This window comes from Pleurodeles waltl, chromosome 1_1 (genome assembly GCF_031143425.1).
Source record: "Pleurodeles waltl isolate 20211129_DDA chromosome 1_1, aPleWal1.hap1.20221129, whole genome shotgun sequence".
NCBI lineage: Eukaryota > Metazoa > Chordata > Amphibia > Caudata > Salamandridae > Pleurodeles > Pleurodeles waltl.
The window spans coordinates 429,920,517-429,936,697 of NC_090436.1; the positions used below are offsets into that span (position 1 = coordinate 429,920,517).

General features: G+C 45.7%; 1 protein-coding gene across 3 annotated transcripts in view; it reads right to left on the minus strand.

Annotated features, from left to right (window-relative positions):
• TNPO1 (transportin 1) overlaps positions 1 to 16,181 on the minus strand; it is a 1,170,250-nt gene that overhangs the window by 940,681 nt on the left and 213,388 nt on the right. For all 3 annotated transcript variants that reach the window (XM_069224095.1, XM_069224102.1, XM_069224110.1), the window contains exon 5: positions 9,883 to 10,016. In XM_069224095.1, coding sequence (XP_069080196.1) covers positions 9,883 to 10,016 — 134 coding nt within the window. The remainder of the gene's footprint in view (positions 1 to 9,882; positions 10,017 to 16,181) is intronic.

Consider the following 16,181-nt stretch of genomic DNA (forward strand, 5'->3'; position numbering starts at 1 on the left):
CCTGGAAGCATCTGAGTGGCTAGGTCAGGCATGTGACATCACAGCCCCCTCCTGATAGGTGGTCACCTTGATAGTTGACCAAACCTCCTTTTAGGGATATTTAGGATCTCCCTTGCGGGTGGGTCTTCGAATCTGACGTGCAAGACTCCACCAGGACTCCTCTGCATCGTTTACTTCGTCTTCTGGCCCTTGGAACTGCAACTAGACTCTTCAGGAACCAACAATCTGCAATTCCAGCAACAACTTCGATTTGCAACATTGTTTCTCCGGCTCCTTCCAGCAACTCCCAACATTAACCTGGCTGTGCATCCTCTGAGGGCAACAGGACTTCAGCCTGCACCAAGTAATAAGAAGGAATCTCCCTTGGAGTGAAGAAGTCACTCACCTGCAACTGCAGGCACCAACTGCATACACGACTGACCGTGTGGATCGTCTCTCCACCGGAACTGTGTGGATCTTGCAACACAGGTGGTGGTCTGGAGTGGCCCCCTTGATCAGCTCGGCCAGCTGTCCAACTTGGAAGACAGTAAGCCGTTGCCTCTCCTTGCAGGACCACACCTTTGTGCACCGCGACTCTTACAGCTACCAATGCTCGTTTGTTCCCCCTCCAAGGGATCTTCCAGCTCCAATTGGCCCCAGCCTTCAGCACTTCTTTCTGCCAAGCAGTGTCTTCTCTCTGCTGCTCCAGAGACGTGGGACTCCTCTTTAGGTGTGCTGACTGGGCCTCACTGCGACTTGCTGTGCTGCTGCCAGTGGGCTGCCTGCGACTGCTTCTGTTAGCTCTCCCAACTTCTGAGGGTCACCTCGGACTCCACTCCAGGGTACAGCCCTCTGGACCTTGTTGGTCTGCTTCAGCCTTGCAAATCTTTTTTTGCATCTGCCATGGCTTGTTGGTGGTTCTCTGGTGCCACTGACCCACTGCAACCCAACAGCCAACGTGGGACACCATCTGCATCGCTTCAGGGACTCCTCTTTATCTAATACGCTGCACAGCTGGTCTTCCTCCCCCATCAACCTGGTCCTGCAGCCACAGAAGGGTGGGTAGTGGCTCCTGTCATCCTTTGCAGGTCCTCTTCTGCCAGAATCCACCCTTGAGTTCTTCCAGTCTGGCCCCTGCACAATCCTTTTGCTAATTCCTCCAGTTAGTTTGGGGGAAAACCAGGTACTTCCCTCTGCTCTCCTGGTCGCTGGGGGTCACTCTGGTACTCGCCTCTTGGGTTTCCTAGTTCCTCCAGCTCCCCTCTAATGACTCCACATCCTTGGGTGGAGGAATGTATCTCGCATTCCACTTTCTTAGTACATGGCTTGGACCTCCCTTTGGGTCCTCACTATTTTCTAATACTTTTGCCAAAGTTTGTTGCTTCTATGCTATTTTCCAATTGCTAAGGTGTATATAATTAGTGTGTACTTGCTTCCAAGTTGGGGAGAACTGCCTATAAGTATTCTATTGTTGTGTTATTATAATAAATTACCTTTATATCTTTTTAACACTGTGAAGTTCTTCCATGTGTTATAGTGCTGTGACACTACAGTGGTATTGCATAAGCTTTGCATGTCTCCTACATAAGTCTTGGCTGCTCATCCACAGCAACCACTAGAGAGCTCTGGCTTCCCAGACAATGCTTACACTTCACCAATAGGGGATACCTGGACCTGGTATAAGGTGATAACACCATAGGTGCTCACCACACACCAGGCCAGCTTCCTACAGGGAGCATCTAAGAGGGACTCCGGTGTAACTTTGGCACGTTTATAGAGACCCTCAGCAAATGCAGGAGGTCTGCTGTAATCTGGAGGTGGGAGACAACAGCCTGGGGCAAGCCCGCATTCAACAGCCAGTCATCGAAGTAGGGGATGACTGAAACCCCTTACGTGCAGATGACCTTCGACCACTGCCATGACTTTGGTGAACACCCGAGGGGCGTAGGTAAGGCCAAAGGGGAGCATGGTAAACTGAAAATGCTCATGCCTGTGAGCAGGTAGTACAGGAATATGGAAATCGGTGTCCTGCAAGTCCAGTGCGAACATCCAGTCTCCTGGGTCCAGGGCAGAACCTGAGCTAGAGTGAGCATTTTGAACTTCTTCCTGAGGAAGAGACTGAGGGACTGGAGGCTGAGGATAGGACAAAGGCCCTTGTCCTTTTTGGGTATCAGAAAGGAACAGGAATAATCACCACGACCTACTTCTGGTACAGGGACCCTCTATATGGCTCCCTTAGCCAAGAGAGTTGTAATCTTCTTGCGGAGCAGTGTCAAGTGATCCTCTGTCATCTGATCACAGTATGCTGGCATGGACGGAGGAGTAGTCTCGAAGGGGTGAGAGTAGCCTCTTCGGACTATTTGCAAAACCCATCTGTCAGGGGTGATGGACTACCAACGCGTCAGGAGATGGCAAATCCTACCTCCGACTGGTCCCTGGTGGAGAAGCATCAGAAGGTTTGGACGGTGCAAGGGGGAGGGTTGGACTGGATAGATCGCTGGGTCCCTGATCCACAAGGACATTGGGCCCCATGTCTCAAACCACGCTGGGGCTGGGCAGCGCGTGTAACATTGTGCCTGAAGGGAACAGAAGTGGCCTTAGCCACAGAAGGGACAAAAAGCAGAATGAGGGGGAAGAGGTGAGGGGCAGCTCGGAGGCCCAAGGACCTGGCCGTAGCCCGGGACTCCTTAAAGTACTCTAGCGCAGTCGCAGCTTTGTTTCCGAAGACAAGGGGGCCATGTAAAGGCATATCAATAAGGGTGGATTGGACTTCTCATGAAATGCTAGACATCCTCAACCAAGCGAGGGGCTTTAGGGCCACCTTCAATGCAACTAATCTGCCTACAGAGTCGGTTGTATCCAGTCCACATTGTATTGTGAACTTAGCTGCACCTCTCCCTTCAGCAATAGCTTGAGAGATAATGGCCCAGGCCTCCTCCAGGACCATTGGCAACACTTGAGTAACCTGTCCCATAAGGTATGCGTGTAACACAGGGATGTGGAATTCCTATAGCCCAACGCTCAAGGACATATTGTTTGGGGTCAAGGACAACATGTTTTGTCCTTAGATCAAGTAGTTCCAACCCCCTGCAGCACAAACCCTTTGGCTGTGAATCCACTGTACCACGTTATGTAGCAGGAAACAGAATTGTCTGCAGCTGAGGTAATACTTGTGTTCATATGTTAATGCTTTTCTGACTTGTATTTATGCTTCTTCAATGCAAAGCTTTTTTTTTTATTAGGGTAAGTGCTCTGAATAAATGTTGCAAGCTCGGACTGCACTACTGAAAGTGGTTCCAGTAACATATGTGTACAGACGTTTGCAAAGTTTATCAATATGCGGCTATTTATGATGCTCACAGAATGCTCTCTGCAGAAGCTTGAAAGCAAGATTGATGATACTTTGCTTTCAAAATAAAATGTCCACAAAATGCAAATAGGAAAAAAAGTTTTACTAAACTGTGAAATTTAGAGTCCATTGCTTCGAAGCATCATTTAGCAAAATGTGTTCATGCAGGCTAGTATTTCCTAAAATATTCATTATGAAAAGTGTATCCTTTTCCAACAAGGATATGGGAAAAATGAAAATAACCAAGCACTGGAAAATCAAATAAGTACGACATTGTCAGTCTTTTGGGGGGGTTTTCTGTGTGTTTCGTCCTTTGACATGACTTTTATATTACGTTGTTGTGGGAGCTGGTGGGCCCTCACCACTTTAACAAATATCATCAAAAAGCAAAAATATTTTATTGGTCTTAAAACGCACACGTTGCCACAGTAGTTTCTGGCACTGAACAAAACTATTTTGTGCGATTACACTCAGGTTGCGATTATTCACAGAGAAGCCAGCCAATAAATAGGAAGCGATATAGAATTTTAATAAAAACAAAAGGTCTTGGTTAACACCATAGCTAAATAGAAGCCCAATACTTAAAGTCACAAAAGTGCACCAATGGTGTATGTCTTTGCATTGGTGCAGATTTACGTATTTCATGAATTCACAAGAATTTACAAATTACAAATATGCATGTGTAGATGTGCTCATGCGAATATCGGATGAGCGTTTCCAAGCTCACTTTCTCGGTAACCACTTTTTTGCCAACCCTGAAACAGATTTTAATTATGCCCTTGTCAGGTGTTAATTTTCAACTTTTAGCAGTGAGTGAAGATTAGAGAAGTTCTAATGAAAACCCATTAAATATGCAAGCTAGTATGTTTGCACCGACTCTAAAGGGTATTTCAATCCTGTAACTATTGTTTACAGCTACCTCTAGCCTCTGTATGGTGGCAAAATAAGGAAATTGCTAGTATTCAAGCTATACTATAGTATAAGCCTTGGCATAATCAGAGCTCTCATACAATGAGATTGCTACCATAATTTGTCGCTACACTACATGGCACCAAAGGGACAAGTAGATTTTTTTTAACAGGACAAGTAGATTTATGAAGCAACCTGTGCCATTGACAAGTGGATATTTCACTAAATTCCACACCTTTGTGAAACGGCCCAAATGCATTCAGTGTTCACTGACAGCAATACCAGGCTGGAGGAAGAAAACATCACCTTAATAAGTTGACCCAGCCTCTTGGATTCCCTATGCGGGGATGCCTTTGTCCTGTTCACAGGAGCCCCTGTGCTGAGCTTGGAACAAGTCCCCAGCAGGACATCAATAAGGGCTTCATTAAAGACCAAAAGAGGTTTAGAAGAATAAGCCCAAAGCTGAAGCACCTCTGTCAGGAGGTTAGTGCTGACTGCCACTTAAGACAGCTCAAGGCCCAACACCTTGGCCGCTCTCCTTACTACCATGGAGTAGGAACCTCCCTCTTCTGTAGCCACGGTAGCGGGAGAAAGCATACCAGCATGAAGGGAAGTGTACAGACAACTAGCCTCATCCTGGTTGGTATTATTAAGGGTCCAGCTACCCCCTACCAATCCTTACCATAACCCAAGGGAATAAGGGTCAGGATCCAACCTAAGGAACAAGGCCCCTGCAAAAGTCAGAATCAGTGTCGTGCAACGCCGGTCCAGCTCCATGTCTGAGTTGGCAATAAGGATGTGGTCAATGTCGCACGGGAGGCGTCAGGAGGGTTGATGTCAGAACAGTCGTCAGGGAAGGTCAGCATGGCATGACCAACACCAGTCTGGAACCAGAAATGGATCCGTGGGTGCCCTCCCTAGGCGAGGCCAAAGCTGCCGGCGCGGAACCAGAGGGTACCACTGTCGCCGCCGCAGGGCCCAGAGGCACTCCAGCAGAGACGGACTGCCCAAATATAAGGTGCCCAGCCCCATAAAACTCAAAGAGTTGAGCAGGGGTTGCGCTGTCTCCCGGAACCTTGGGGAGGCATGGAGCCACCCAGGACGGAGGCCTGGAACAACGATGCTCCTTTTCCATCATTGCTTTTTCTGATGAATAAGGTGAAGTCAAAGAACGTTTGGTCTTCTTCACCTTCTTCTTGTGCCTTGACTTACCTGATTGTCCCTAGGATTTGGAGTGGGACAACAAAGAAAGGGGGCTCCGAGATCAGGAGCGACGCGGAGCGCTGGGATGCAAGTAGCTTTGGGACCGCTCCCTCAAAGCTTTCGGATTCATGGCCCAGTACTTGGGAGCACAACTCTGGGTCGTGGTAGTGCTCCTAACACCACAAACACAATGTAAGAGGCTGGCTCAGTATATGGTCTACACCTATAGGTGAGGCACCATGTACTGAGTCTAGACAACCCTTAGTAATAGTGTAGGTGGCTCTAGATTACTAGAGCTCTTACAGAGGTAGTGGGGAGAGGAACTATGGCTCACCCAGGAGGATGTAAAGCGGTTGCAAATACCACACAGGTCAGTGAAACAAACACAGGAAAGAACCACGCCAGTGTTAGAAAAATGTTACACTTATTGTAATACACACTAGAACTAACTTTGGTATATCTCCTAACTGGAGATATGGACATACAAAAATATACTAAGCAACAGCTAAGTAACCGCATAAGATAACATGGGCTCGCACGGTGGGGATGGGGGAATAGAGGTGGTGGTGGTGGGGATGGGGGTCCTTAGGCTAACATAGGGAAGTTGCGGTTGGAGTTTTCACGTTGTAGGACCCTACCCAGAGGACCCTGAGGAAACCCATTGAAACAAGGGAGGTCGGATAGTCTCCCCACCTGTGGATACCCAGAACAGTGGAGTACCTACACCAGGGAGTCCAGATGCACTGGGGTGAAGTTGTTTCGGAACCTCCTGTTGAAGTCAATGGGGACATTAGATGTCTAGTTGCTGTCGTGACCCATGGACCAGGTCGGTGGAACCCAAGAGAATTTCTGAAGAAAAGGACCCAAGGAAAGAGGGGACAGACCACCTGGAGGTGCTCAGAAAGTGCAGGAGGGCAGTGCCCACCCTTCTTGGAGATGCTTCCCTGTAGGACGGTGGACAAAGAGATGCAGCTGTGGCGTACAAGCGATGCAGGAAGATCCCAGGAGTAGTCCACTAGCTGTCCCACGCTAGTCGTTGAATTGCAGAGGCGTCAGTGGTCAGCGGTACCACCAACAAGCCTCGGCAAACGCAGGGAAGCACTACAAGGAGTTTGCAAGATTTATGGGAGACCATCAAGGTCCAGGTGACCCAACCTTGGCAGGAAAGGTCAGGGCCAGCTCTAAGCACGCATGAGAGCCAGCAGGAATCGGTAGAGCCCCCAGCAGGATCCTCTGTCAACATACACACGGAGTCCCAAGGAGGACTTAACAGCACAGCAAAGAGGGATGCCCACATCGAAAGAGTTGAGAGGAGGACGTCGTTCTTGGAGCTGGAGAGTGCTGGAGGCTGGGGATTCAGACCTAAGAGCCAACAAGCTGTGGCTGTGGCAGTGACAGGCAGACGCAGTGCACAGGGGTTCCAGCCAAGTAGCTCCAACGAAGGACCACAGACTTCCCAGCTGCAAGGAAGACAGGCCAGATCTCTGGAGAGCTGCAGAGCCACCACCTGTGTTGTAGAGCCTTAAAGAGTCTGTGGGACAGCAAGACCCACAAGCCAGTCATCGTTATTGAGGTACCTGCAGATACAGGGGAGTGACTCCTTCACTCTACGGGAGATTCCATCTTGCTTTCCTAAGTGTAGGCCAAGTCCCGGTGACTCTGGAGGATGCACAGCCACAGGGTTGCACAAGTCTAACCCTCCTACTGATTACAGTCTTGCTTCTGGTTCCAGCGAAGAACAGCAGTGGATCTGGTGTCCAGGATGCACCTCGGTAGGGGGAGCCATTAAGCAACGTAGGAAGGGGGTTGACTACTTACTGCAGTGACCCACCTATCAGAGGGGGTCATGGTAGTCACCCAGCTAGACTAACCAGTCAGATGCTCCCAGGGCCCTCTGCTCGTCTTATTTCCTGGATAGCAGAATCAAGTGGCCACCTGGCAGAGCTCTGTGCACCTGCCCTAGGGGAGGAGCTGGACAGCAGGGTAGTCACTTCCCAGTCTTCTGTGTGGTTTCACACTAGAGCAGGAACTGGGGGTTCCTGCACTTGTGCAAACCAGTTTATGCAAGGAGGGCACCAAATGTGCCCTTCAAAGCAGTCTGGTGGCAATCAGAGGCATCCCCCCCAACCCAGAGACAGCAATTTCCAAAGAGGTTGTCACACCCTCTATCTTACAAGAGATCCTTTGTTCTGCCTTCGCCTATCCGAGTCAGGCTCAGCAGCAGGAGGGCAGAACAGTGTCTGGGATCGGCAACAGCACAGGCTGCCATGCAGACTCTGCAAGGCTGTACAGGTAGACTTTACGGAACCCCCAAAGTACATGGTATCATGCAACTAGCACTGGCTTTCGTGAAGTTGCATGATTCCAACAAGTTTGGTATAAAAAATGCCTATGTTCGGTGAAGCCATTATGTAGTTGGCCAACTCATGTTGACCAGTGTCTACTACCTACCTTAAGATGGCTTCACCGAGCTTACAAAGCCCAGGAAAGAGAGTCTGGGGCTTGTAGGGGCACCTCTGCTCACACACACAGTATGAACCATGCACCCTGTCCTTGGGCTGAAAGGCCTCCATTAGGGGTGACTTACAGGTTCAGAGTACAGTGACCATAATATAAAGCAACCATAACTTATATCTGAAGGGAAAGGTGCAAGCACCATTTCACAGTTACTGTAATGGTAAAACTTCGTACTTGTATAGCGCACTACTCACCCGTTAGGGTCTCATGGCGCTGTACGCATACTGCTGTGGAACCCCTCCTGGCTTTTCCCTGTGAGGTGCCCACTCCTGGGCAACCTCCAAGGTGAAGCCAGGCATCCTAGCGCTGTTGGGGCCGTTGTGGAGATTAAGCAAGCTATTGCCCAGAGTTACAGAATGGGACCCATGAATTAGATTAGGCACCGATGCGAGAATTATCAGGTCCGAGGAAATTGAGCCAAAGACCCGCCGAGGTGGGAATTGAACCCTAGTCCCGGGCCAGATTTCTGCATCAGGGTCTGCCGCTCTAACCATTGAGCCACACTTCTCCACTGGTAGGCCTGTGGTCACATTTTGCATGGGCACCCATGGGTAGCACAATACATGCTTCAGCCCATGAGGGACCCCTGGTGTACCAATGCCCTGCGTACCTAATAACCATATACTAGGGACTCACATGGGTGCATCATTATGCCAATTGTGGGGTGTAGAAGTTACCGTACAACTGAATTTGGGGGAGAGAACACGGACACTGGGATCCTGGTTAACGGGATCCCTGTGTACTACAGTCTAAACATACGGACACTAGGCAAAAAGTGAGGTCAGCTATGCCAGTAAGATGGTACTTTCTCACACACACTAGGTACAGATCCATCAAGGACATCATCCAATGACAGGATTAGCAAGACCTGTTCCTGGTCTTGCGTGATATCTCGATGCACCAGGATAGAAAACACTGAAAAATATTTGACAAAAAGTCGAAAAAGATCAGTCAAAAATGACTGGGGGTAGCTCTTCTTCCGATCTGCGCTTAGCTGGCGCGGAAAGAAAATAAGTGACATCAGCTCACTGGGGTTGTGCCTATATAGGTGCTACGAGGTCATACCCAACGTGCATGACACGGACGACTGACACTAAAACAACCAACGCCACCTAATGACGCGCAGGGGTACTACTAATAAAAAAAAAAAAAAAAAGAAGAAAATCGCCAGATCCAGACTGACACCTGGGGAAAATTCGAGGGTAAGGAATCTGCAACTAGATGTCTCTATCAGATACGAGTGCCGTTAAACTGGATTACAGGAACAGCCTTTATTTACAACACTTAGAAACAGACAAACGTGGTAATAAAAGCTATATATGACAACATGGTTTTAAAGATTTCTGCAGCTTCTGGTACCAAGGGCACAGTTGGCTTAGTAAAAGGACCTACTAAGTATTTTACTGGTTATTAAAATTCGTTAATAATCTTAGTTTAACGTGTATGTAACTTCATTTTACTATGAAAGTTCTCTCTTTCTAACAGCCCAAATCCATCTTTTCTGACTGGAATCTTACGTTTGGCCTGCTGCTGAAAGTGGAGACACGAAGACATTGCTGCCTTTGAATGTAAGATGAGTGCCTTACTTCGAGTAAGGTCATTCAGGGGCCAGCATCCCTACTCATGCTCTGGTTGCACATAGACAACAAATCCCTATTGTGTACTTAACACGCTCTCTGCCGTTTGCAAATTAATCAAACATCTTAATTATTCCCTCAGAGCTTTCACTGTACGATCACATAGTGCAAAAGCTGTCACGCAAAACACTGAATAATACAAATTATTTCAAAAGAAAAATAAGACTGCACCCTTAAAACTGTTATGCAAAACTGAAAGCACCTGAAATCATCACTCTTGCTGTTGTTGGTTCTACTTGAAAATGGAATGCAATTTAAAACGTATGCATCTACTAAGTGCTGCTTTACCTTATTTTTGGACTGCTGTGTTTGAAGAACTGCAAAAATTTTGGAATCATGACATTGAGAGGTCTGTCCAACACATCGCTGTCCAGAATTTCAGCAGAATCTTCGCATATCTTCTGAAGGGCTCCAAATGCTCCCTGCAAAATACATACAAGTTAAAAACATTATATAATGTTTGAATGGCAATATTAAAATGTATATGTGTATGTCAGTATGCTTTCCTAACACTCTAGGAAACTGCAACATTAAAGAAACAAAGCACTGGCCAAGCCAATGTGTCTGACATTGGTTATCAGCTATTTTGCTTTGTCAGTGCTTCTTTTGTTCTGAAAAAAAGGTTTCTGAAAAACGTTGTTTGGGAAGCTGTCTGTCTAGAATTTTTTTTTATTTTTTATAATACGGCAATAAAGTAGCTAAAAGCATTCGCTTTCGTTTGGTCTTAAAATGCACACATTGCATAGTAGTCCTTCGCTTTGGCAGGAACTACTTTAAGTATGGATGTGTCGATGTGCTTCTTGTGAAAGCAGAATGCATAACTCCCACTGAAGTTAGCCAATAGCTGAAGTGGGCTGGTCCACTGCATCATGCTGTATAATCTAGTGGGTGAAAGAAAACTATAAATTACAAGATAACATACAAAGAGAGCTGATGAAAGCCCCTCTGATTATATCACACACATACTTTAAGTGAAATTCAAAAGGTGTTGGTTAACGGCAGCCCTAAAAAAAAAAAATAAAAAAAAAAAACATTCAAAGATGCAGGTGTTTTAGTTGGGACGATTCACAAATGTTTTTACAGCAATTATTCATTTTGTACATTCAGAACCTGTTGCCCTTGAATTTCAACAGCAAAGTCAAACTTTTAATTTGATTTAAACAGTTACATTTCGAAATAAATACATTTGCAATAAAGTTTCCTTTTGGTGGCTCCACTATTTGTGCCATTCTGACGTGGCTGTTCTCGCGATATAACTAGCTCATAAGGGATTTCGCTGGGGCCATTAGAGGCTGGCTTTTAAACTTCTACGACTGCCACTGTGCTTTAAATCTATTTTTTTTTTTAAAGACTCTGCAGTGGTGCTTAAATTGAACTGCTTGTTGGCACTGGCACTCATTTACGGGGACCTGCATTTATTGTTATTAGATCAGACAAGAAAGAGAAAAAACACAAATGGGAAACAAAGATGTTATAAAAAAAAAGTCACAACGGGAGAAAGCAGGAACCAGCACAAGAGAGATAAAGGGGCATGTAGTCTCTGGTAGTGGATCAGAGAGGCCTGCAGTGGATTTAAAACTACACAGCCTTAGGGTTCAGCATGCCGACATTTAATTTCACCAGTGCTGGAGTGCAGACAATATTAATAAAAATTGTGTCACTTAAAAATAATGAAACATGTATTAAAAGTACTAACTGAAATCATGTATTTGAAAATAAATAAATAAAACTGTATAGCTGACATGGGGGACACCATAAACACAGCGTTTATATTTTCTCAGGTATTAACCTGAGAAAATAACGTGTATTGAAAATGTATTTTGCTTAGTAATAATTAAAATGAAAATGTAGTATTAATATGTACTAAAAAGATTAAGGGTTTAAATATTAGGAAATGTTTTATTCTTCATGTTTTAGCATTGGGTTTAAAAAGCCTCGCATTTTAGTATTTTTCCAAAGGCAGGATGTTAAAGTGTTAACTCTGCAAAATAATGCCTCTCCAAATATCCAGTGAGACTTGCACCATATGGAAAAATTAAGTTCCATGCCTGTAGCACTTGTTTCCTGAGATGAGAGAATAACCTACGAACTAAACAATAGACTTCAGTGCTCAATGTTGTGTTTTATGTTACAATACTGGTACTTGCTTGAATTTCAGTTTTTGGCAGGAAGCACACGTAATGTTTTCCTACACTGTTTAAATGTAATTTTTGAGAGGAAACTGGTGATAAGGAGCAAAAGAAGATGAGAAAATTGTGGTTGCAGAAAATGAAGAATGAAAATGTCACTTACCCAGTGTACATCTGTTCGTGGCATCAGTCGCAGTAGATTTGCATGTTCTGCAATAGCTCGCCATCTGGTGTTGGGCCGGAGTGTTACAAGTTGTTTTTCTTCGAAGAAGTCTTTCGAGTCACGGGACCGAGTGACTCCTCCTCTTGTCTCCATTGCGCATGGGCGTCGACTCCATCTTCGATTGTTTTTCCCCGCAGAGGGTGAGGTAGGAGTTGAATTGTAGTAATAGTGCCCATGCAATGGAGTGACTAAGTATGCACCTATTTAAGGTTGAGATGATACATATATAAATAATTGAAGGTAACTTCCAAACTGCTACAGGCTCCCGGGGAGGCGGGTGGGCACATGCGAATCTACTGCGACTGATGCCACGAACAGATGTACACTGGGTAAGTGACATTTTCAGTTCGATGGCATCTGTCGCTGTAGATACGCATGTTCTGCATAGACTAGTAAGCAGTTATTTCCCCAAAAAGCGGTGGATCAGCCTGTAGGAGTGGAAGTAGTCTGAAATAATGTTCTTAATACGGCTTGACCTACTGTGGCTTGTTGTGCGGATAACACGTCTACACAGTAGTGCTTGGTGAATGTGTGAGGCGTAGACCATGTGGCTGCCTTACATATTTCTTGCATTGGGATGTTTCCTAGAAAGGCCATGGTAGCACCTTTCTTTCTGGTTGAGTGTGCCCTTGGTGTAATGGGCAGCTGTCGTTTAGCTTTAAGGTAGCAGATTTGGATGCATTTAACTATCCATCTGGCTATACCTTGTTTTGAAATTGGGTTTCCCGCATGAGGTTTTTGAAATGCAATAAAGAGTTGTTTAGTCTTTCTGATGTTTTTTGTTCTGTCAATGTAATACATTAATGCTCTTTTGACATCTAATGTATGTAGTGCCCTTTCAGCTACGGTATCTGGCTGTGGAAAGAACACTGGAAGTTCCACTGTTTGATTTAGATGGAACGGTGAAATAACCTTTGGCAAAAATTTAGGATTGGTCCTTAGGACGACTTTATTTTTGTGTAGTTGTATAAAAGGTTCCTGTATTGTAAACGCCTGAATCTCGCTTACTCTTCTTAGGGAAGTAATGGCGATGAGAAATGCCACCTTCCAGGTTAGGAACTGTATGTCGCAGGAGTGCATGGGTTCAAAAGGTGGACCCATAAGTCTAGTTAGGACAACATTTAGGTTCCATGAAGGAACAGGTGGTGTTCTTGGTGGTATAATTCTCCTAAGGCCCTCCATGAATGCTTTAATGACTGGTATCTTATATAGGGAAGTTGAATAGGTAGTCTGCAGGTATGCAGATATTGCTGCAAGGTGTATTTTAATGGAAGAGAAAGCTAGGTTAGATTTTTGTAAGTGAAGCAAGTAACCCACTACATGTTCTGGAGTTGTGTGTAATGGTTGTATTTGATTAATATGGCAGTAGCAAACAAACCTCTTCCATTTACTTGCATAGCAGTGCCTGGTGGATGGCCTTCTGGCTTGTTTTATGACTTCCATACATTCTTGGGTAAGTTGTAAGTGCCCGAATTCTAGGATTTCAGGAGCCAGATTGCTAGATTCAGCGATGCTGGATCTGGGTGTCTGATCTTTTGGTTGTGCTGTGTCAACAGATCTGGCCTGTTGGGCAATTTGATGCAGGGTACCACTGATAGGTCTAGCAGCGTTGTGTACCAGGGTTGCCTTGCCCAAGTTGGTGCTATCAATATGAGTTTGAGTTTGCTTTGACTGAGTTTGTTTACCAGGTAAGGAAGGAGAGGGAGAGGAGGAAAAGCGTAAGCAAATATCCCTGACCAGTTCATCCATAGGGCATTGCCTTGGGATTGTTCGTGTGGGTATCTGGATGCGAAGTTTTGGCATTTTGCGTTCTCCCTTGTCGCAAACAAGTCTATCTGAGGTGTTCCCCAGAGTTTGAAATAAGTGTTTAGAATTTGGGGGTGAATTTCCCATTCGTGGACCTGTTGGTGATCTCGAGAGAGATTGTCTGCGAGTTGATTTTGGATCCCTGGTATAAACTGTGCTATTAGGCGAATTTGGTTGTGAATTGCCCAATGCCAAATTTTTTGTGCTAGCAGGCTTAACTGCGTGGAGTGCGTCCCCCCCTGCTTGTTTAGATAATACATTGTTGTCATGTTGTCTGTTTTGACGAGAATGTATTTGTGAACTATTATTGGTTGGAAAGCTTTTAGTGCTTGAAAAACTGCTAGAAGTTCTAGGTGATTGATATGCAGTTTTGTTTGATGTACGTTCCATTGTCCTTGTGTGCTGTGTTGATCGAGGTGTGCTCCCCACCCTGTCATGGAAGCATCTGTTGTTATTACGTATTGTGGCACTGGGTCTTGGAAAGGCCGCCCCTTGTTTAAATTTATGTTGTTCCACCACAGAAGCAAGAGGTAAGTTTGGCGGTCTATTAACACCAGATCTAGAAGGTGACCCTGTGCTTGAGACCACTGTGATGCTAGGCATTGTTGTAAGGGCCTCATGTGCAGTCTTGCGTTTGGGACAATGGCTATGCATGAAGACATCATGCCTAGGAGTTGTAATACCATCTTTGCCTGTATCTTTTGTGTTGGATACATGCGTTGTATGATGGTGTTGAAATTTAGAATTCTTTGTGGACTTGGAGTGGCTACTCCCTTTGATGTGTCTATTATGGCTCCTAGGTATTGTTGTACCTTGCGCGGCAGAATGTTGGATTTTGTAAAGTTGACGGTGAACCCGAGTTTGAAGAGGGTTTGTATGATCTGATTTGTGTGATTTGAGCACTGTATGAACGAATGGGCCTTGATTAGCCAGTCGTCCAAATATGGGAACACATGTATTTGCTGCCTTCTTATGTGTGCAGCGACTACCGCTAGACATTTGGTAAAGACTCTTGGTGCGGTTGTTAATCCGAAAGGCAGTACCTTGAATTGGTAATGTATTCCTTTGAATACAAACCTTAGGTATTTTCTGTGCGATGGGTGTATTGGTATATGGAAATAAGCATCCTTGAGGTCTAAAGTTGCCATGTAGTCGTGTAGTTTTAGCAATGGCAATACTTCTTGTAGTGTGACCATGTGGAAGTGGTCTGATTTGATGAAAGTGTTCACTACTCTGAGGTCTAGGATTGGTCTCAGCGTTTTGTCCTTCTTTGGTATCAGAAAGTACAGTGAGTAAACTCCTGTGTTTATTTGTGTGTTTGGCACTAATTCGATTGCATTCTTTTGCAATAGTGCCTGCACTTCTATCTCCAGGAGATTGGAATGGTGTGTTGTTAAATTTTGTGCTTTTGGTGGTATGTTTGGAGGGAATTGTAGAAATTCTATGCAATAACCATGTTGGATAATTGCTAGAACCCAAGTGTCTGTAGTGATTTCCTCCCATGCTTTGTAATAATGACCTATTCTTCCCCCCACTGGTGTTGTGTGGAGGGGGTGAGTGACATGTGAGTCACTGTTTAGTAGCAGGGGTTTTGGGGCTTTGAAATCTTCCTCTATTTCTAGGGAATTGCCCTCCTCTATATTGTCCCCGAAAACCTCCTCTATACTGTCCCTGGTAACTGGACGGTGTGGCTTGTGAGGTGCTGGCTTGTGTGCTTTGACCCCGAAACCCCCCTCGAAAGGGCGTTTTACGGAATGTGCTGTAATTCCCTCTGCTCTGCGGGGAGTAGAGTGCGCCCATGGCTTTGGCAGTGTCCGTATCTTTTTTGAGTTTCTCAATCGCTGTGTCCACTTCTGGACCGAACAGTTCTTTTTCATTAAAAGGCATATTGAGAACTGCTTGTTGAATCTCTGGTTTAAATCCAGACGTTCGGAGCCATGCATGCCTTCTGATAGTTACAGATGTATTAATTGTCCGTGCAGCTGTATCTGCAGCGTCCATGGAGGAGCGGATCTGGTTGTTGGAAATGGCCTGTCCCTCCTCAACCACTTGTTTTGCCCTATTTTGTAAGTCCTTGGGCAGATGTTCAATGAGATGTTGCATCTCGTCCCAGTGGGCTCTGTCATAGCGCGCAAGTAGTGCCTGGGAGTTCGCGATGCGCCACTGGTTTGCAGCTTGTGCTGCGACTCTTTTACCAGCTGCATCGAACTTGCGGCTTTCTTTATCTGGGGGTGGTGCATCTCCAGATGTGTGAGAGTTGGCCCTTTTCCTAGCTGCTCCTACAACGACAGAGTCTGGTGGCAGCTGTGTAGTGATGAAAACCGGGTCTGTAGGAGGCGTCTTATACTTTTTTTCCACCTTTGGTGTGATTGCCCTACTTTTGACCGGCTCCTTAAAGATGTCTTTTGCGTGCCGGAGCATACCAGGGA